The sequence below is a fragment of the Callithrix jacchus genome, chromosome X (assembly GCF_049354715.1).
Source record: "Callithrix jacchus isolate 240 chromosome X, calJac240_pri, whole genome shotgun sequence".
In the NCBI taxonomy this organism is placed as follows: Eukaryota; Metazoa; Chordata; class Mammalia; order Primates; family Cebidae; genus Callithrix; species Callithrix jacchus.
Window position 1 is genome coordinate 103,426,214 of NC_133524.1, and position 21,325 is coordinate 103,447,538.

Here is a 21,325-nt window from a genome sequence, read left to right on the forward strand (position 1 = left end):
TTAATTTTAGAGTATGTGCCATAGGCAGACAAGAAGAATATATTCTGTTGTTCTGCGGCGGGGGTTGGGGTGGTGGGGAAGTTCTGTAGATGTCTGTTAGGTCCATTTGGTCAAGTGTTGAGTTCAGGTCCCAAATATATTTTTTAGTTTTCTGCCTTGATGATATGTCTAATACTGTCAGTGGGGTGTTGAAGTCACCTACTATAATTACATATTTATCTAAGTCTCTTTATAGGCCTTTAAGAACTTGTTTCCTGAATCTGAGTGCTCCTGTGTTGACTACATTTATATTTAAGGTAGTTGTCTTCTTGTTGGCTTGAACCCTTTTTGAATCCCTTTTTTGTTTTGTTGTTGCTGTTGTTTTTGTTGGTTTAAAGTCTGTTTTGTCTGAAATCAGAATAATAATACCTGCTTTTTCTGTTTTCCATTTGCTTGATAGATTCTTCCTCTGCCTTTTACTCTGAGCCTTTGAATGTCATTGCATGTGAGATGGGTCTCTTAAAGACATCATACAGTTGCATCTCAATTTCTTATCCAACTTGCCACTCTGTGCCTTTTAATTGGGGCATTCTATTTACATTCTGCTTAGCCTGCTTACATACAAGGTTAATACTGATATGTATGGATTTGATCCTGTCATCGTGTTGTTTGCTGATTATTACACAAAATTGATTGTATAGTTGCTTTGTTGTGTCAATAGTCTATGTACTTAAGTGTGTTTTTATAATAGCTGGTAATGGCTTTCGTTTCCATATTTAGTACTCCTTTCAAGATCTCTTATAAGACACATCTAATGAACATGAATTACCTTAGCACTTGCTTGTCTGAGGAGGATCTTCTTTCTTCTTTGCTTATGAAGCATAGTTTGACTGAATATGAAATTCTCAGCTGGAGTTCCTTTTGTTTTTTTGTTTGTTTGTTTGTTTGTTTTTGTTCGTTTTGTTTTGTTCTGTTTTAATAGTCTTGCTCTGTCACCCAGGCTGGAGTGCAGTGGCATGATCTCGGGTCACTGCAACCTCCGCCTCCCAGGTTCAAGCGATTCTCCTGTCTCAGCCTCCTGAGTAGCTAGGACTACAGGCACCCGCCACCACGCCCAGCTAATTTTTATATTTTTAGTAGAGATAGGGTTTCACCCTGTTGGTCAGGCTGGTCTCAAACTCCTGACCTCATGATCCACTTGCCTCAGCCTCCCAAAGTGCTGGGATTACAGGCATGAGCCACCACACCCAGCAGAGTTTCTTTTCTTTAAGAAAGCTGAATATAGGCCCTCCATCTTTTTTGGTTTGTAGCATTTCTGCTGAACACTACACAAGTAGCCTAATGAGATTTCCTTTGTAGGTGACCTGCTCCTTCTCTCTAGCTACCTTTAATACTTTTTCTTTCATGTTGACCTTGGAGAATCTGATGACTGTGTGTCTTGGGGATGATCATCTTATATAATACCTTGCAGGGCTTCTCTGCATTTCCAGAATTTGAATGTTGGCCTATCTAGTAAAGTTGGGAAATTTTTCATTTATTTTTATCTAAGTTAATTCAGAGAACCAGTCTTTGAGTTCTGAGATTCTTTTCTGAGCTTGGTCTATTCTGCTGTTAATGCTTGTGAGAGTATTATGAAATTCTTATAGTAAGTTTTTCAGCTCTATCAGATCAGCTTGGTTCTTACTTAAAAATGGCCATTTTGTCTTTCACCTCCTGTATCATTTTATCATGTTCCTTAAATTCCTTGGATTGGATTTTGACTTTCTCCTGAATCTCAATGATCTTCATTTTATGTGTATTCTGAATTCTATGTCTGTCATTTCAGCCATTTCAGTCTGGTTAAAGAACCATTGCTAGGGAACTAGTGCAGTTGTTTAGAGATAAGAAGATTCTCTGATTTTTACCAGTTGCCAGAGTTCTTGTGCTAGTTCTTTCCTATCTTTGTGAGCTGATGTCCCTTTAATCTCTGAAGTTGTTTTCCTTCGGATGGGTTTTTTGCTTTTATCTTCTTCGATGCCCTTGGGGCTTTGATTGTAGTATAAGATGGGTTCAGTTGACTGGCTTTGATTTTGAAGATTTCAGGTGGCCAAGGCTTACCTGAGCTTTCCTGGGATGAGTTCGGTAACTGTAGGGGGCTGGTATTAGACCCGCAGCTTTGTTCTCTGGGCCCTCAGGGCTAGGAACCTGCTCTGCCAGAGAGGCCACAGTGTACCCAGTTCGCTGGCCTCAACACTCCAATGGAGGTTCCAGCAAAAACTTTGTCGGGGTGGTGGTAGTGGAATCCATGCTTGCTCGTGCATACCAGCATCCGTGGCAGCATTGCAGCGTACACATGCATTGGCTCAGGCTGGGCGCTGGCAGGAGCCTTTGCCTTGGTTTTCACAGGCGGTGTATAGTGGCAGTATATTTTAGTGGTGTGTTTTGGGCTGCGATCCAATAGGTGGCGCTTAAGGGTGTTAGCCAGCAGATAGCTTCTTGCTCTGCTGCGTGGCTCTGGCATAGTCTGTGATTGAGGGCAGGGAGATGGCCTACTCACCTAGTCCACTCCTGGACCTTGGAAGACCCCCTCCAATTACTGACTTCATGCTCGCATTTCTTTGGTTGGATGCTCTGGTTCACAGGGCTCCCTTAGGTAGTAGCTGTGGTTGACAAACAGGTCCTATTCTTGCCGGGCCAGCCCTGCAGAGGGAGGCACACACCACCCCTCTATCAACCAGGGAACCTGGGTGTCTCACCTCTCAGTGATGCTTGAGCACCACCTAAGCCAGCAAGTCTTGCCCAGCTAAGAGCTGCGGGGGTGAGTAGCGTTACCTAATCTGCTGTCCAAGTACATCCTGGGGGTACTCGGTGTTGCAACTACCAGCAGAGTTTAGGCAGAAGCTGGACCTCTGGGCTGGAAGCTCTAACAGGCATTGCCCACCTGGCTACCAGTGGTGGACCTGGGTAGGGTCACCTCCCCTGCCTGTGGGTGTTTCTGGGGACAACAGGATGTTGCAGCCACTGGCTGAGTTCAGGCAGAAGCAGGACATCTGGACTGGAAGCTCTAGCAGGCATTGCCTGCCTGGCTACCAGTGGCAGGAGTGGGTGGGGTCATCCACCCTGCCATCTAGGTGTTTCTTGGGACAATAGGAGGCTGCAGCCTCTGGCTGATTTCAGTCAGAAGCAGAACTGCTGGGCTGGAAGCTGGCACCAAGCCTTGTCTGGTGAGGAGGCTGGAGCAATCTTACTGCTCCAAGCACCATTACTGTGGCTGCTATTGGGGCTGTGGCATTGGTGTTGGTCTGTTCCAGGGTCCGAGGCTTGTAGAGGTCCCCCTGAACTTAGGAGTTACCTCCGCAAAACGTTTGGATGGCTCTGCCTCAGTTTAGAAGTGCGGTGGGAGGATGGGAGTGGTGGGTAGGGGGTTAAGGTAGGGGGATTCTCCCATTCCCAGACTTACACAGACACCTGTGGAGAGTGTGAATCACCCTCTCCCATGTTGGGGAGCTTCTCTTGATTCCACACTGATGCCAGATAGGCTACTACCCAGCTTCACTCCTCTCTGCTCTCTGTGTCTCCTTGCTGCTTTGATGGTTCCCAGTGAGGTTTCTTAGATGATCAGCTTTTAGGGTCAGTGTTCACTGCTCCCTTTGTTTCCCCTCCCTAAGAGCAGCACCCATGATCTGCTTCTAGTTTGCCATTTTGCTGGGCAATTTTTTTTTTGAGACAGATTCTCGCTCTGTCCCCCAGGCTGGAGTACTGAACTCTCAGCTTACTGCAACCTCTGCCTCCCAGGTTCAAGCGATTCTTCTGCCTCAGTTTCCTGAGTAGATGGGACTACAGGCGTATGCCACCACACCTGGTTAATTTTTGTATATTTAGTAGAGATAGGGCTTCATCATATTGGCCAGGCTGGTCTTGAACTCCTGGCCTCAAGTGATCTGCCTGCCTCAGCCTGCCAAGTGCTGGGATTATAGGCATAAGCCACCATGCGTCTGCTGGGCACTTTAAATGTTCTCTGTATCCGTGCTTATATTATCCACTTCTCAATGATAGTCATTTGTGATTTCTTTCATCTCACTTGCCAGAAATTTGTCTATTTCATTGACTTTTTTCATTTAACTGACTCTTAATTTTATTTACTGAGTCTACTGTTTCTTTTTTAATTTTACCTATTTCATCAATTCTAGCTTTTTCTTTACCTTTGCTTTTATATTTCTTAGATACCATAATCATTGTACAATTAGTGCTTATTCTTCATGGAATAGGAAAAAATTACATATTTTCTAAGCTTATTACTTCTTGGATTATGTTTTTTTGCATAGAGAGGGAATGTACATCTCCCTATGCCTTTGAAGTATTTAATGGCCACATCACATGATGACTTGATATGCTGCTTATGTGGCAAGAGAAGAATATATGGAATAAGCCTTAGAATACTGTTACTTATATTTATAGACATTAAGTGGCTGTCCTTTTGCAGTGATTTCTGAGTATGAAGAGATGAATATCACAATAAGTATTTGGAATTGAACTGTAGTCAACTGCTTTTAAATGGATAAAATAGATAACATTAATAACTTCATAATATAATAATAACAATAACTTTTTATTCATTTAAGAAGTTAAAATACAAATATTTTATTCTAGCAGAGAGAGACTCTTAAGTAAATTTAAAGAGAATTTCTGTACTGCAATATTAAACTCTATGTTCTAAATTGCTTTTAATCTTTTTAAAGTTACGTGTTGTATCACAAGATGTGAATTTGAGCCTTCGTGAATTGGATGAACTTTATGTCATCTTTAAGGTATTGTTGTTCTTCTTTAAATGAAAAATAATGCTTTTTTAGCAGAATTGTATCACAGCCATTCTAAATATTTTAATCTTTATTTTAGTAGACATGTTTTTAAAATCTTCCAAAATTATGTTTTCTCATTGGTAACTTCCCTTTTTATTTATTTTTAATAGAAAGAACTGTTTTTATCTTGTTATTGGTGCTTGGGTTGTCCAGTATTGAAGCATCATGACCCCAGTCTGCCATATTTGGAACAGTATCAGATTGACTGCCAGCAGTTCAGAGCATTGTATCATTTGTTGAGTCCCTGGGCTCATTCTGCAAATAGAGACTCACTAGCTTTATGGACATTCAGATTGTTGGATGAAAACTCTGATTGCCTTATAAACTTCAAAGAATTCTCCTCTGCAATTGGTGAGATGACGTCCAATAATTTTTTTAAGCAAAACACAAAGATGCTCTTATAAATACTTAGTACTGGCTATTATTGCCAATTTAGTCAGATTATATCACCACGGGTTACAGTATGTTCAGCTTTAGTAATAAATGGACCCTTTTCTGTATTTCTTGCTAAATCTAATTATTTTGATATTATTTTCCCCAACCATTTCAGAAAAGCAAGCTGTTAAATGTGAGTGTTTTAAGGGTTAACATAAGGAAGAGAATGTCCCAATTTTCCCACACTCAGATGCATGGGTACTACAGAAGGACTTCCCTCCTCCATAAAAATTCAACCACATAACCTAGAGGAGTGACAGAGAAATGCCCAGCAAACATATTGTACCTACAGACAGTCAAGATGTTGTACCTGTAAATATTGTTCCTTTGCTTTTCCAGATACCCCAGCATGCTTTCTTGTCAGGGATTGCCCCTTGAAGAACAGTTCTCTCCTTAAACGAGGCATAGTCCTCATTCAAAAGAAAAGAGAAATCTGAAGTTGGGGAAAAGGAGCTAGGCAGGAGAGGATTCAACTTATTTGATAAAGAGTATTTTGCTTATATACTTAAACACTTGAAGGAGAGAATCTGACTGACTAGATGGTTTTTTAATTGTTAGCTTAAGTAACAGATTTCTGAATCCTAATTCTTGACTAATATCTGTATCTTAATTAATCTTTGTTGCTGAAATTGATTGAATGTTCTTTGGATACATGATTATTAACAATTGAATTTTATTGAACAGACATAATGTACAATGGAAGTTTTACTGAGAAGATTAAGCTGCTTTTTAAGATGCATATTCCTCCAGGTAAGAGTTTACTAGTCTTTAATGATGTACAGCAAGAATTTATTCCATTTTAACAGGTATAATTAAAGATTTTTTTAAACAACTAACCTAATTTTCACTATGATATAATGTCATTGCTTCATTGTGGCCCTCAAATTGTATTATGACTACTTTTGCTGATACAGAAACAGTGATCTTCTATGGAAGAGATTCTGTGTAACACATGGGCCCACAAGTTTCCTTCCTGTTAGTAGTCAATTTAATGAAAAATAGTTTGTATATAAGAATTACATATCATTGGATTGTTGCTATAACATTGAATTGTTGTTATTGTCATTAGAGTAGAAATTAACTTTAGACAAACTGCCAAACTTGCAAAATGCTGCAAATTATTCTGAAAAATGGGACCAGGCAGCAGGGATATTAAGTATTTTTTAAAGAAAGCAAAATAAAAGCTATCATTTATTGAGCACTTGCTCTGTCAAGACATTTACTTTACATGCATTTTTTAAATTTAATTCTCACAATATCCCTGATAGGTGGTATTATCCTTCCAATTTTGACAATAAGGAAATTGAGAGCTGGAAAGATTAAATTATTTGCCAAAGATCACATAGCTGGTAAATTGAATAGCAAACTAAGGTCTGACTCCAAAGCTCACATTTATTTATATTCTTCCGTACTACCTCAAAATTACCCCACCATTCAGTTTACTTGTCTTTCCCGCTGACCTGAAGAGGATGCCATACCAAGGCCTGATCCCTACTTTGTGAAAACAGTCTTAGGCTTTAAACTGAAGGAGCATTGCCAAAAGTACCTTTTAGCCAAGACTGAGAAATTCACAAAAACAAACAGCACCTCATTATTTGTTTACAGCTACACCTGGGATCCCTTTTCAGCTCTTCTCAGGATAGTCGGGAAACATTCTTTACCAGACCAACAAGCTAAAGACCATCTTTAACCTTCACACTCAAATCACAAACACAGCATTAAAAGCAGAAGACAAACCCCCTAAAAATTTAATTATAAAAGGAGATTACATTGTTGGCCAGCCACAGTGGCTTACACCTGTAATCCCAGCCCTTTGGGAGGCAGAGGCGGGTGATATCATGAGGTCAAGAGATTGAGATCATTCTGGCCAACATGGTGAAACCCCATCTCTACTAAAAATACAAAAATTAGCTGGCGTGGTGGTGTGCATCTGTAGTCCCAGCTCCTTGTGAGGCTGAGACAGGAGATTCGCTTGAACCAGGGAGGTAGAGTTTGCAGTGAGCCGAGATCACCCCAGTGCACTCTAGCCTAGCAACAGAGCAAGACTCCATCTCAAATAAAAGGAGTTTACATTGTCAAATCAGGCTACTGTGAGAATGTTTAACATTGTCATCAACTATGCTTTTAATATAGGGATCAAAAATAGGAAAAACATTATGTACCTGTTAAAGCACAGGTAAGAAGTAAAGCAAAGCACTCAACTTTCTGTTTTCATTACTATTGAGGATGTTTTTTTAAATGGCTGAGGTACATTTTCAGAGATTTCTAAATGCCAGATTTTAAAGCTTTCAACTTTTAATAGCTCTTGGAAACTGATTAAAAAAAACAAGTAGGAAAAATAATAGAACTCAAAATGATGAATAACTTCTCGTTATTTACTATACAATGGAGTAGAACCACTTCTACATTTCTTCACTTACATCTTTCTCATACAGAAACTCTTTAACACCCTGTTGCCAGATTTACCTGACCCATTATGAATCTCATCTCTGCCCCTAATGGTTAGTAAATGTAATTTTGGTTATTTATATGTTTTCAGCTTATACTGAAGTGAAATCTAAGGATGCTTCAAAAGGCGATGAACTTTCCAAGGAAGAATTACTTTATTTCAGTCAGCTCCATGGTAAATAGCTGTGTAAAATTTTAACTGTTTTGATGATTAGTCACCAATAGATATCTTCCTACTTAGATACTCTTTACCCAGCTAAAATTGGGCTTCATTTTACCTTATACGTCTTTTGTATCACCACAGCAATTAGCATAGTCCATAAATGTTTGACCAATTAACCAAATTGCATTTTGGGGCTTTGATTTGTGGAATTTCTTGCTTATTGAAGACTCGAAGTATTTTGTTTCTACTTATGTTGCAGAAATTTCTAAAACGTATTAGACTATTTTCATGCCTTTATAAAATTCCATAGAATCTTTGATGATTAAAGGGCATAGCTATTTTTCAAACAATGAATACTCATTATAAATTACTGTAGGTGTAGGATACAGGGATGGGTGTGTCTCCAAGATATAAATTAAAGTGATATGAGTTTATTTTTGTGTTCTTTAGTTTATTTTCATCAATATTAAATGTCTTATAGAGGGAAGAACCCTGATTAATATATGTTTGTGGTTACTATATGTTAAAGTGTTTGAACATTAAGTTTGAAGGGACCCTACAAATCATCTCATCAAGTCTTTTCATAGATAAAGGCACTAAGGCCCAGAGAGAAGTGACTTGTACAAGGTTTCACAATGAGTTATTGCCATATTCTGGGCTTCGTAGCACACTCTTCTGATGTCCAGTATGTGGTTTTTTCCCCTGATAATAAAAGTAATACAATTTTATTTAAAGAAAGCGTGACTTTGTGAAAGAAGAAAATACCACCCAGAAATAAATACTTAACATTTGGTATACTCCCTTATAGGAATTTTTAAAATATGAATTTTCCCCCAGTGTTATTTTTAACTGTGAAAGTTTTGGAATACTTTTTCTTCTAATGATAGGAGGTCAAGTCAGCTAAAATTCGTTTGCAGAACTAAATAAAATAACATGTGCTTATAAGTCTATATGAAACATTATTTTACTTTCAAAGAGTATTTGTTAAACGTCTTACAGAATGCAGTTACGTCTTTTCTTCTAGTTTCCAAGCCTGCAAATGAGAAGGAAGCAGAATCAGCAAAACACAGCCTTGAAAAAGGTACTGTGATCTAGGAGTTATCATTTATTTAGTTATTGTTTATGTAAATAAGGATAGCTACAAAGGAGGAAAAGGTGAATTCCTTTTAAAGGCTATTGATATCTCAGAAATTATAGAAAATATGATAGTAAATGACCCATATTCATTTAATTTTGTTATTTTAAAAAGATTTATTTTTAATTACAAAAGTAATATATAATTCTTGGAAAAGAAATTCAGACTGTACTTAAGTCCTTTTGCTTTCACTCAACCCTACCCAAAAATATTTCTGTCTATATCCTTTTCAGATCTATTTCTATGTATACACAAATGTATGCAGACATCTCTCTTTTAAAAAAAATCCATAAGTACTGTTGTACAATTTTTTTGGAATTTGCAGTATATCGTGGACATATTTCCATGTCAGTACATTTGGATCTACCTTATTATTTTTAATAGATGCAGAGTATTTCATTGTTTGGTTGTACCATAATTTATCTCAATAACTAGACCAATATTGATGGACATTTATGTTATTTCAAATTACTTCTATTGCATACTATGCTACAACAAACATTTTTATACTTACACTTTAGGATAATTTTAAAATATTTCTTTAATATACGATAAACTCATAGAAGTATGGCAATGCTGGAACAAATAGCATACACATTTAAAATTTTGATACAGGATGTCAAATTGCTCTCCAAAAGCTCATCATTGTTTTAATGTTTTTGAACAATATTTAGTTAAAAATAATCAATTGCTCCAAGTCTCTTTAAATGTAGTAGCTTCCCCAGTATTTCCATCCAATTTTCAAGGAATCTGAAATAATTATTTATTTAAATAGTCACATTAATATTATCTTGATTAAACTCTTTGAATGAATTAGTAGTGTTTCGAATTTTTGAAAAAGACCCACTACAGACCCTTTGTGTTGTTGTTGTTGTTTTTGTTTTTGAGATGGAGTCTTGCTCTGTCACCCAGGCTGGAGTGCAGTGGCATGATCTCGGCTCACTGCAACCTTTGCCTCCTGGGTTCAAGCCATTCTCCTGCCCAGCCTTCCGAGTACCTGGGACTACAGTCACCCGCCACCACGCCCGGCTAATTTTTGCATTTTTGGTAGAGACGGGGTTTCACCATGTTGGCCAGGCTGGTCTTGAATTCCTGACCTCAGGTGATCTGCCCGCCTTGGCCTCCCACAATGCTGGGATTACAGGCATGAGCCACCACGCCTGGCTCACTTTGGTACAATATATGCATATTAAGAACATAATATAGAAGCTGTTTTAAACTTGGTAGTATACATGAGAATGACTATGTAAAATTTGCATTATTAAGTCAGGATGTATTGTTTTAATCTAAATATATCCTTTCTCCCTCTCTTGCCACATCTTCCCTAGTCCCCAGTCTTCCCAAAGTAAAAGTTTTAGTCTAAACAGAAATGGAAAAAGTATTCTGAGAGCCAGTGGGTGAAATGAAAGGTAATTTCAGATCATTTCCTGGATTAAAAAAGATGGAATCTTATATCTCAGTGAAATACCTTTTAATCATAATTATTATTTTTGAAATTTGGAAAAGCATAGTGGTCTATTCTTTATGAAATGGTTTTACTCCCTTTCTTCAGGCAAAGGGAAAATTGATATTCAGGCATATCTAAGTCAATGGCAAGATGAGCTTTTCAAAAAAGAAGAAAACATTAAGGATTTACCAAGAATGAATCAGGTATAGCATTTTCAAAAATAAAATTCTAAGTTCTTGCTTTTTTGTATGAATTTGGGTGTACCTCTTAAACAGCTAACATGCTATTCCCAAAATAGCATGTGTTATCTAAGTTTCAGATGAGCATGGAAGAGTGGGAAGAAATTTTTATATGATTTTTTTTTATTTTTAACACTTAAATGCATCTAGTGTCTCAGAGAATTCCTCTGCTGTGACATGTACCTATAGAAAAAAATGTATATGTAATATATTTCTGACTTTATTGGAAATGTTCATTTATTCAGTAAACATTTTTTTTTACTGCCTACCAGATACCAAACCCAATGCTGGATACTGGGAATGAGAAATTACTGAGATGGGTCACACCCTGGTTCCTAATGATCTTATATCTGAACACAATTTTAAGTTCATCTCTTTCTTATACACTACCTAATTAAAATATATTCTTCTTTTTTAAATTAAAATCTGGTTAGCACAGATACTGAGGATCCTGAGAACTTTACCAAAATGAAAACTGTCAAATAACTTTGTGTTTTTCAGTGGACTGTATCATTTGACAATTGAATAGTACTTTTTAAAATGAATCAGTATAATATATTTATTCTAGAATTACTATAAATGAGCAATACTGTTGTTTAGGGAAAAACTCTCTCAAACTGCCTTTTTTTCTCTGCTCTCACACCACAACAATAACAATCATCTACATAGAAGAAAACGTCTGTGACCAAATATGTGGGGGTTTTCCTCACCACTGAGCAGTAGACACGAGCTGAGTGTCCTGCAATTCAATTCCAACACCACCTACCTAGAAATAGTGTGAGATCCCACAGGTTGAGTGATCAGTCCCCTGCTTTCCCCCAGTCACAAGTCTGAGCCTCCTGAACTTCTGGCTGACCAACTTCAAGTTGAGGTTCCCATGATCCCTTCTTTGGGTTTGATTAATTTGCTACAGAGAGACTTGCAGAACTCAGAGAAATACTTATATATACTGGTTTACTAAGAAGGATATTTTAAAGAATACAAACAACCAGAAGAAGAGGTACATAGGGCAAGGTCTAGAAGGGTCCCAAGGGCAGGAGCTTTTGTCCCCAGGGAGTTGGGGTGTGCCATCCTCCCAGCATGTGGATGAGTTCTTTACCTTCCTCCTGTCAGCTTGCATGCATTCAGCTATCAGAAGCTCCCTGAATCCAATTCTCTTGGGTTTTTGTGGAAGCTTCATGATGTCAGCATTCTTTCCCCCAAGGGTATGAGGCAGGATCCTCCCTGGAGAGAGTACTAAAACCACCTATCAGAAAGCTACTCAGGAGGCTGAGGCAGGAGAATCATTTGAAACCTGGAGACAACAGTTGCCGTGAGCCGAGATCGCGCTATTGCACTCCAGCCTAGGCAACAAGAGTGAAAAAGAAAGAGAGAGAGAGAGAGAGAGAGAGAGAGAGAGAGAGAGAGAGAGAGAGAGAGAGAGAAGAGAGAGAAGAGAGAGAGGAAGGAAGAAAGGAGAGAAAGAGAAAAAAGAAAGGTGGGAAGAAGATTATAGGCGGGAGAATATTCTGTTTTCTGAGGCCTGTCCCTTCAGCCTAATACACCCAGCATTATAAGAAAAGATTCTAACAAAAGACTATGGAAGTTATGGACTAGGAACCAAGAAAAAAAAAATATGTATATATATATATATATATATATATATATATATGAACACTAAAACTGTAGATTAATGAAGAAAGAAAGAAAAATGTTTGTTACAATATATTATTATGAAGTATATCTTTTGTACTTGTATTTGTTTACAGATAAGCTTTTCTGGTAGGATGATTGACTTGTAGAATTCTTATGTTGGAATTGCTTTTGTAAATTGACAGCGTCTAGGAATATCTGGATCATCTAGGTGCAATTAGCCAGCAAACCAGTTTATCTATCCACTTAGGCCCCACCTCAGCCTTTAAAGAGAAACATGTCCAAATGGGTTTCTTGGGCTGGACATGGTAGCTTATGTTTGTAATCACAGCACTTTGGAAGGCCAAGGTGGGAGGATTGCTTGAGGCCAGGAGTTTGACATTAGCCTGGGTAACATAGCAAGATCCTGTCTCTACAAAAAATTTGAAAATTAGCCAGGCATGGTGGCACGTGCCTATAGTCCTAGCTACTTGGGAAGCTGAGCTAGGAGGATCACTTGAGCCCAGAAGTTGGAAGCTGCAATGAGCTCTGATTGCACCACTGTACTCAAGCCTGGACAACACATAAGACCTTGTATAGGAAAAAGAAAATAGCACCTGCCATTGAAGTAATGCTGGCAGGCAAACAGTCCAGGAATTAGTCTGGATATAATGTACTGCTATCAGGCAAGATGTGAGAGTACCTAAAAGAATTTTCTTCCATGGTTCATACTCATCTTTCTCTTTTTTTTTGAGATGAGGTTTCTCTTTTGCCACCCAGGCTGGAGTGCAATGGTGTGATCTCAGCTCACTGCAACCTCCACCTCCAGGGTTCAAGCAATTCTTCTGCCTCAGCCTCCCGAGTAGGTGGAATTACAGGCACCTGCCACCATACCCCGCTAATTTTTTGTTTTTAGTAGAGATGGGGTTTCACCATGTTGGCCAAGCTGGTCTCAAACTCCTAACCTCAGGTGATCCACCTGCCTTGGCCTCCCAAAGTGCTGGGATTATAGGTGTGAGCCACCGCGCCTGGCCCATACTCTCTAGAACCAGGATTTATTTTGGGATTTATCACCAGTTCTTATAACTTCTAGGGTGAAGCTTATATGGTACAAATCCATTATAGGAGACTATTCACTTCTAAGTTCTCTTTATATTTGCTAAGTCTAATATTCAAATGTGATCTTTTCAACTTGTGTTTTCTAGTCTCAGTTTATTCAGTTTTCAAAGACCCTCTATAACTTATTTCATGAGGACCCTGAAGAAGAATCATTGTATCAAGCCATTGCTGTTGTAACTAGCCTTTTACTCAGGATGGAAGAAGTTGGAAGGAAACTACATAGCCCTACATCATCAGCCAAAGGATTCTCTGATACTGTCTGTGCTTCTGGAAGATCCAGTGAGGAAAAAACAGGGAGCCACTTGGAGAAAGATCCTTCTTCTCTTAGGGAGGAACCTCAGTGGTCATTTGCATTTGAACAGATTCTTGCATCGCTGTTGAATGAACCAGCATTGGTGAGGTTTTTTGAGAAACCCATAGATGTAAAAGCCACACTGGAAAATGCAAAAACTTCTCAGTTAAGGTCTAGAACCAAGATGCAAATCCCTTAAGAATTACCTATCATAGACAAGTTTACTAAGATTCCTATAGCTGTCAGCTTGATTCCTGTGAGGAGGGTTCAGGGATTTATCTTGTTACCAATGTTACTGAAGGCCAAATACATATATTCAGAAGCACAATGCGTCATTCCTTTGTTGTTATCAAATTTTGATATTTGAGATAACAAATATAAATATACTTTTTTATATTTCACAATATATGCAATATCAGGGGAATATACTAAATGTTACCACCAGAGGGCATAAGCATATCACTTTTAGTAAGGAAATTACTAGCTTATGTTGCTATTTACATATGAATTACTGATGATTTTGAAAAGATGGTGTTATGCTTGGGTATTAGTGAGGCTGATATGTCATGTCAATCGATAAACCCTACTTTCCAAATTATCTAGAAGATTACCATTTGGGTCCCTTGTTTTCAAGTTATCTCACTGAAATATTATTAACCTTTTAAAGTTAATCTCATTTAGTCTTCTAGTAATAAATGATTTTTTAAGTACCTTCTACAGCCTTCCTACCTGAGGGGTTTAGAGGCTGCTGACTCACACTGCTAACTCTGTTACTGATAAAAGCAAATCAATGACTCTAAACTCTGGGCTGATATAAAGAAAAAAATATTGGATTTGGATTTGAGCTGGATAAAACCAGCCTTTTAAAAAACAGTTCAGTTAACTATATAGGTCTTTCATTAGACGGATAAATCACTAGAAATTCTGGGCACTGCTGTTTGTGGCATTTGTCTCAGAATAGCTTATGACTGCTTTGGTTCTAGCTTTAGATTTTGGATTTTCACCAGTCATGTGTTAATTTACATTAGATAGTAAAGAACGGTTACACTAAGACTGAATTATCATATTCATCTGGCAAGCACATAAAGTATACTTGTATGTAATGATTGCAAGATAACAGAATTGCTGACATCTGTCTAAAAAGTTTTGACTATCCAATTTAGATATGTAATTTCTATATACTTAATGCTGCTTATATTTCAATCATTACACAGTCCATTTAGAGATAATGGGTTTTGTCAGCACTTAAATAAGCAAACTATACTTGCCCACTGTTCTGTGCTATTCCTGCCAAAAGCAATTTATTAATCAATTGACTTAGGATATTGGGGGAGAGATCATTCATTGGAGCTTCTTTCTTTACAAAAGACTTCGGTTATAAACGCTTTGACTTTTCTAGATGCAAAACCATGAAAGAGCAGACCTCCTTCAGAGTGACTCAAGAGGTCTCCCTTTCTTGGAGGAAATTGGCATAGTCAGCCTTTGGCAAGAATCCACTGTGAAGAAAGCTTAACACTTGTGGCTTCCTCGCCCATAGAATGTTATTTTCAACGAAGTTCAAGAATTTTCAAGTTGAGCCTTTGAAAATTTCATAAATTGGGTTGAGCTGAACACTTACTAGTAGTGTCTTTAAAATGACTTCATCAACCTTGTCTTCTCAAGGAAACTACCACTTAAAGAGATAGTTGATAAATAAACATCTATGCCTTTTCTCAGAAATGATTTACTGAACTATGTCCATATTTTAGAGCTTAATTAATAGTTTATATGAAAACTATCATATGTCTGCTATTATGCAATGATTCTTAAATTATACTGAAATTGCTCTAGAAAGACACATGTATACAAAGGCACTATTGTACATACTTTGTTGAATATTTTGCCAGTTGTATTTACAAAGAAGCGTACTTTCTTAAGAGCATATACGTTATTAACATTTGATATGATTTTAAAGTCAGAATAGTACAGATTACTGAGCATTGCATTTTAGCCTAGATTAATTAAAATTGAATACACAAAGAGATTTTTGAGTTGCAAAGAGATTATAAATGCAAAGCAAAAAGAAAACATTTATTTTCTGAGTCTGCAGGAGAAACAAACTAAACATTATAGTTTTATAGCCACTATCTTGTTAACCAAACAGGTTGTTCTTAATATTAAAAATCTTATGTAGTTGTGTTAAACTGAACCAGTTCATTATACTTTTTGCATTAAATGAAATATGTTATAAGGTGGCTTTACTTGTCTTTATAAAAATAAATATTGTATCTACTAAACATGAAAAATGGTTGACTTAAAAAGATTAATATTATGATGTCTTTTTTCCTTTTTATTTTCTTTTTTATTTGAGACAGGTCTCATTCTGTCACCCAGGCAGACAGGTCTCATTCTGTCACCCAGACAGACAGGTCTCATTCTGTCACCCAGACTGGAGTGCAATGCAGCCTTGATCTCCCAGGCTCAAGCAATCCTCACGTCTCAGCCTTCCAAGTAGCTGATACCACAGGCACTCACCACCATGCTAATTTTTTTTTTTTTTTTTTTGGTAAAGACATGGTCTCAAGCTCCTAGGCTCAAGCAGTCCTACCGCTTCAGCCTCCCAAAGTGTGGATTACAGGTGTGAACCACCATGTTCAGCCTTTTTTTTTCTTTTTCTGGATTTCAGTTCATACAGAACTAAGATGTATTTTTACTTATACTTAACTCAGATATCACTTGGGGACTTCCCTCTTTTATCAGTTAGAATTCAACTGCAGAGAACAGAATTCTCTCTAATTAGTTTAGGCAGGAAAAGATTTATTACTGGATAGCAATGGCTTACATAATTATCAGGAAGATGGGCTAAATTGAGCTTTCAAGAACAACTTCCAAAGACACACCACTATCAGGCCACCAAGGGAATTGCTAACTCTTCGGTGATAAGGACACTGCTACTTCCTACTGCTGTCATAAAAAGCCTTCACTACTGCTGCTACCTCAGGAGCCATGCTTCAACTGCTGTGATTTACACTAGCAAAATAGATGCCAGGCACCATGCCTCTCATTACCCACAAACTGATGACTGAATTGCAGTAGAACAGCCAAACATCTTCACAATTATGTTTACCAGCAGAAATGGCAGAAACAAACCCTACACCTTACTTCTGTCATTCAAGTCTCACATGTATGCATCTGATTGGCCTCCAATAAATCCAGAATCCTGGTTGCAAAGGAGTCTAGGAAATTTACTTTTAGCTTTTTAGCCTCTACAGTATAGAAAGGCAAATGAAGACGGTGGACAGCAAATTGAACCATGTGTTTGTTTTCTATTGTTGCATAAGTAATTCCAGCAACCATTTATTATCTCACCATTTCAGCGGGTCAGGACTCTGGGTTCAGCTTAGCTTGACCCCCTGCTTAGGATCTCACAAGGCTGCAACCAAAGTATCAGCCAGGATGGTTCTCATGTAAAGGATCAACTAAGGAATAATCCACTTTCCAGGTTCACTCAGGCTGTTGGCAGAATTCATTTCCTTATGGATTCCAGTCTGGGCCACCAGCCTCTTGCTGGTAGTCACTTGGCAGCCACCCTCAGCTTCTAGAGGCTTCACTCAGTTCCTAACAGCTGCCTTCAGCTTCTGTGGATAGCTCCTTGCCACACAGACTTCCCCCAAAATGGCCACTTACTTTATCAAGACAGCAAGAAAAGTCTCTAGAGCAAATCTGCTAGCAAGACAGTGTCTTATATAACATAATTACAGCCGACACATCCCATCCCCTTCACTTTGTTCTGTTGGTTAAAGGCAAATCACTGGTCCTGCGCACACTCAAGGGGAGATTATTATACAAAGGCATAAACATTAGGAGGTGTGGGTCACAGAGGATGCTCTGTAAAAATCAGAGTTTGTCCACCACAAGTACCAATTCATGTTATTTGCCTTGTTTACCTTGCAACACACCCTTCTTCCCATGTAAATAACTGACAGCAGCAGCAGCATGATCCTGCCTATTGTAACATAAATCTCCCTCACAGAACATAAGTGCACTAATCTTCACCACTAAGGGAAGACCTAAGTTTCTAATGGCTACTTAGATCTATCCATGGGTAATGTTCCCTCCTAATTCTGTCTCAATCCCATCTTCATATCCTATAACATGTGGACTAAATGATACAGTTATTACCATAAACTTACCTTACATAAAACAGTAGAGGAAAAGCAGGGAAATGAATTATTATGTATAAATGTGTACCCAAAAGAGACAGGGAGGGACTGTTACTACAATCCTCATTTCTGCAACAGTCATGAGGCTATAGTTGTAGTTTTTTTTCTAATTATCATATACTAAATTAACTTTTTAAAAAATTTACTGTACGTTCTGGGATACATGTGCAGAACCTACAGGTTTGTTGCATAGGTACACATGTGCCATGGTGGTTTGCTGTATCTATCAACCCATCATCTAGGTTTTAAGCCCTGCATGCACTAAGTATTTGTACTAATGCTCTTTCTCCCCTTGCCCCCCCCCACCCCCTGAAAGGCCTCAGTGTGTGATATTCACTCCCTGTGTCCATATGTTCTCACTGTTCAAGTCCCACTTATGAGTGAGAACATGCATTGTTTGGTTTTTTTGTTCCTGTGTTAGTTTGCTGAGAATGATGGCTTCCAGCTTCATCCATGTCCCTGCAAAGGACATGAACTCATTCTTTTTTATGGCTGCATAGTATTCCATGGTGTGTATGTGCCACATTTTCTTTATCCAGTCTATCATTGATGGGCATTTAGGTTGGTTCTAAGTCTTTGCTATTGTAAATAGTGCTGCAGTAAACATACATGTGCATGTGCCTTTATAGTAGAATGATCTATAATCCTTTGGGTATATACCCAGTAATGGGATTGCTGGGTCAAATGGTATTTCTGGTTCTAGATCCTTGAGGAATCGCCACACTGTCTTCCACAATGGCTGAACTAATTTAGACTCCCACCAACAGTGTAAAAGTGATTCTATTTCTCCACAGCCTCACCAGCATCTGTTGTTTCCTGATTTTTAGTAAATTAACGTTTTTGGTATATACTTCTATGAATTTTAACACAGGTATATCTGTCACCATCACAACAATTAGAAGACAGAATAATTCCATCACCCTAAAAAGACTCCCTCATGCTATCCCCTTATAGTCACACTGTCTTCCCACCCCTAACAACCACTGGTCAGTTCTCTGCCCACTGTATGAAAGACGAGATATTTGCTTTCTCAGCATCCCTTCCCCTTGCAGCCATGTAACAAAAAATGGTTAATCAGATGTTTCTGCCTGGAATTTCCCAATCTGTAGCAGGCAGGAGGGAAAGTGGAGTATACAATACATTCTGGTGACAACAGCAGCATCTTCACATCAACATTCTAGTTCTGAGGAAGGATTTAGAGTGCTTTTGGATGCCCAGACTTCACTCCCCCCTTTTGGAGGGAGTTTATTAGTTGTTCTATGAGCCAAATAATTCAATAAAGTCTTTTTCTTTTTTGGCTGTTATCAGCTGGAATCCTTTTCTTTGGCTTTAAAGTAAGAAGTAGTCAGTTGGCAGTCACCCGCAGCTTCTAAAGACTTCACTCAGTTCCTAGGAGCTTCCCTTAGCTTCTATGGACAGTTCCTTGCCACATTGGCTTCCCCCAAAATGGCCACTTATTTTATCAAGCAAGCAAGGAAAGTCTGTAGAGCAAATCTGCTAGCAAGACAGTGTCTTGTATAATATAATAATTACAGCTGAGACATCTCATGCCCTTCACCATGTTCTGTTGGTTAAAGGCAAACCACAGGTCATGCACACACTCAAGGGGAGAGATGTAAGACTGATGCATGTGCCCCAGGGCCCTGTAACTCTGGATCCCTAAAGGCAAGACAAATTATTCCAGTAACTATATTCATAGGTATATAACCACAAAAGAAGCAGATTTTAACCTATTTCTCACCTTATGCTGCAGTTTCCATTTCTGTCACCAGAACTACATATTTCTCCCATCCCAGAAGCATCAAGCAAATGTATTTCCTAGCTCCTAATTCTACTTGTCTTCCTTTTGCAGGTAATGCCTTTTCTTTATGACTACCTTTAAGATCTTGGTCTTTCTAGTGTTCTACAGTTTCCTATGATTTATCTAGCTTTTTAAAAATCCTGTTTGAGATGAATGACTAAATTTTGGTAATTGACTATCATTGTCTAAGACCTCTCTACTTTCTGCATAGTCCAACCAGGCAAGTTAAATGAGGGTATGATACATACACATGTTCTTCAAATGTTCGGTACACAGTCATCTCTGTGATTTCCCTAGGGATGTTATTGACAGACCCAACTAATTCTACTTGACCCTTTCCACCATAAAAAAAGTTCTTATACACTAGTCAGGGAACAAATGTGGTATATCTGTCAGTTTCTGATTGTGGCTATTTCAAGTTATGCATTCATGAACTAAGAAATAGCTATTTAATTTATTTGCAGAGATACTAGATCCATTGTAAATGGATTCAAGATAAACTGTATCTCTTGACTCCATAAGCCCTGCCTCTAACCACTAGATGACCATTGTGTTCTAACCCCCTCTAATGTCTCCCAGGAATGAATGGGAACTCAGAGTCAGTGTCAAATAATCTCTGAAAGTCCAAGTCATTTGCCCATTGCATAATTACCCTGGTAAATGGCCACATGCTCCTCTTCCTAGAAAGAACATTTACAACACATGTTCATGGTATTGCAAAATCCCTCCTTAAGGGTATCTGGTTTTCATTCAGGAGCCTCTGAGTGTGTAAACTGACTCAGGTCTACAAATTGGGTGAAAGACCTTAAATCTCCATCATGATGACTCAAATTAGGTCTTTGTTCACCAGACTGGAAATATTTTGGCTATACAAATCAAGTAGGAAGTAGTAGGTTATCATTTATTTTAATCTAATAGATCTGAAGAAAAATTAGCCACTACCAAACATCTCCTCAGTGATCAAAATATTTAGATCACTTCTCTGGCTGTGCTCCTATCATACTCACCATGCTCACCCTGTCTCTAGTCATTAACTTCTACCACCTGATCTCTGCCATTCTAGGTTCCATTATTCTCATTGAAATTAGCAAGTTCCTGTCAATGGCAACATGAACTAAGAAATTAAGGAGGCCTACAAATAATATTGTTAAAATGGTAATGATCTCTAGATCACTACCCAAAATGATCTACAGATTCAATGAAACTCCTACGAAAAAAACAATGACATTCTACATGGAAATAGTAAAAAAAACTCTTAAAATTCATATGTAACCACAAAAGACCACACATAGCCAACGTAATCCTGAGCAAAAGTAACAAAGCTGGAGGCGTCATACTACCTGACTTCCAAGTATACTACAAAGCTATAGTAACCAAAACAACGTAGTATGGGCACAAAAACAGACACATAGACCAATAAAACAGAATAGAGAACACGGAAATAAATTTATGTAGTTTTAGCCAACTGATTTTCAACAAAGACACCAAGAACATACATTGAGGAAAGGATAGTCTTCAGTAAATGGTACTGGAAAAACTAGATAGCCACAAGCAAATGTATTTCCTAGCTTCTACCTGCATTTCATAGCTCCTACCTGCATTTCATAGCTTCCTAG

At 38.1% G+C, this 21,325-nt stretch overlaps 1 protein-coding gene across 4 annotated transcripts in view; it reads left to right on the forward strand.

Annotated features, from left to right (window-relative positions):
* Window positions 1-15,991, forward strand: part of TBC1D8B (TBC1 domain family member 8B) — a 64,835-nt gene extending 48,844 nt beyond the window's left edge. For 2 of the 4 annotated variants that reach the window (XM_035287712.3, XM_078362303.1), the window contains 7 exons: window positions 4,698-4,766; window positions 4,928-5,168; window positions 5,937-6,002; window positions 7,792-7,875; window positions 8,888-8,944; window positions 10,551-10,648; window positions 13,501-15,991. In XM_035287712.3, the coding sequence (XP_035143603.1) occupies window positions 4,698-4,766; window positions 4,928-5,168; window positions 5,937-6,002; window positions 7,792-7,875; window positions 8,888-8,944; window positions 10,551-10,648; window positions 13,501-13,905 (1,020 nt within the window). In that variant the 3' untranslated portion in view covers window positions 13,906-15,991. The remainder of the gene's footprint in view (window positions 1-4,697; window positions 4,767-4,927; window positions 5,169-5,936; window positions 6,003-7,791; window positions 7,876-8,887; window positions 8,945-10,550; window positions 10,649-13,500) is intronic. The other 2 variants (XM_078362304.1, XM_078362306.1) reach the window with 1 other exon arrangement.
* The last annotated feature ends 5,334 nt before the right edge of the window (window positions 15,992-21,325 follow it).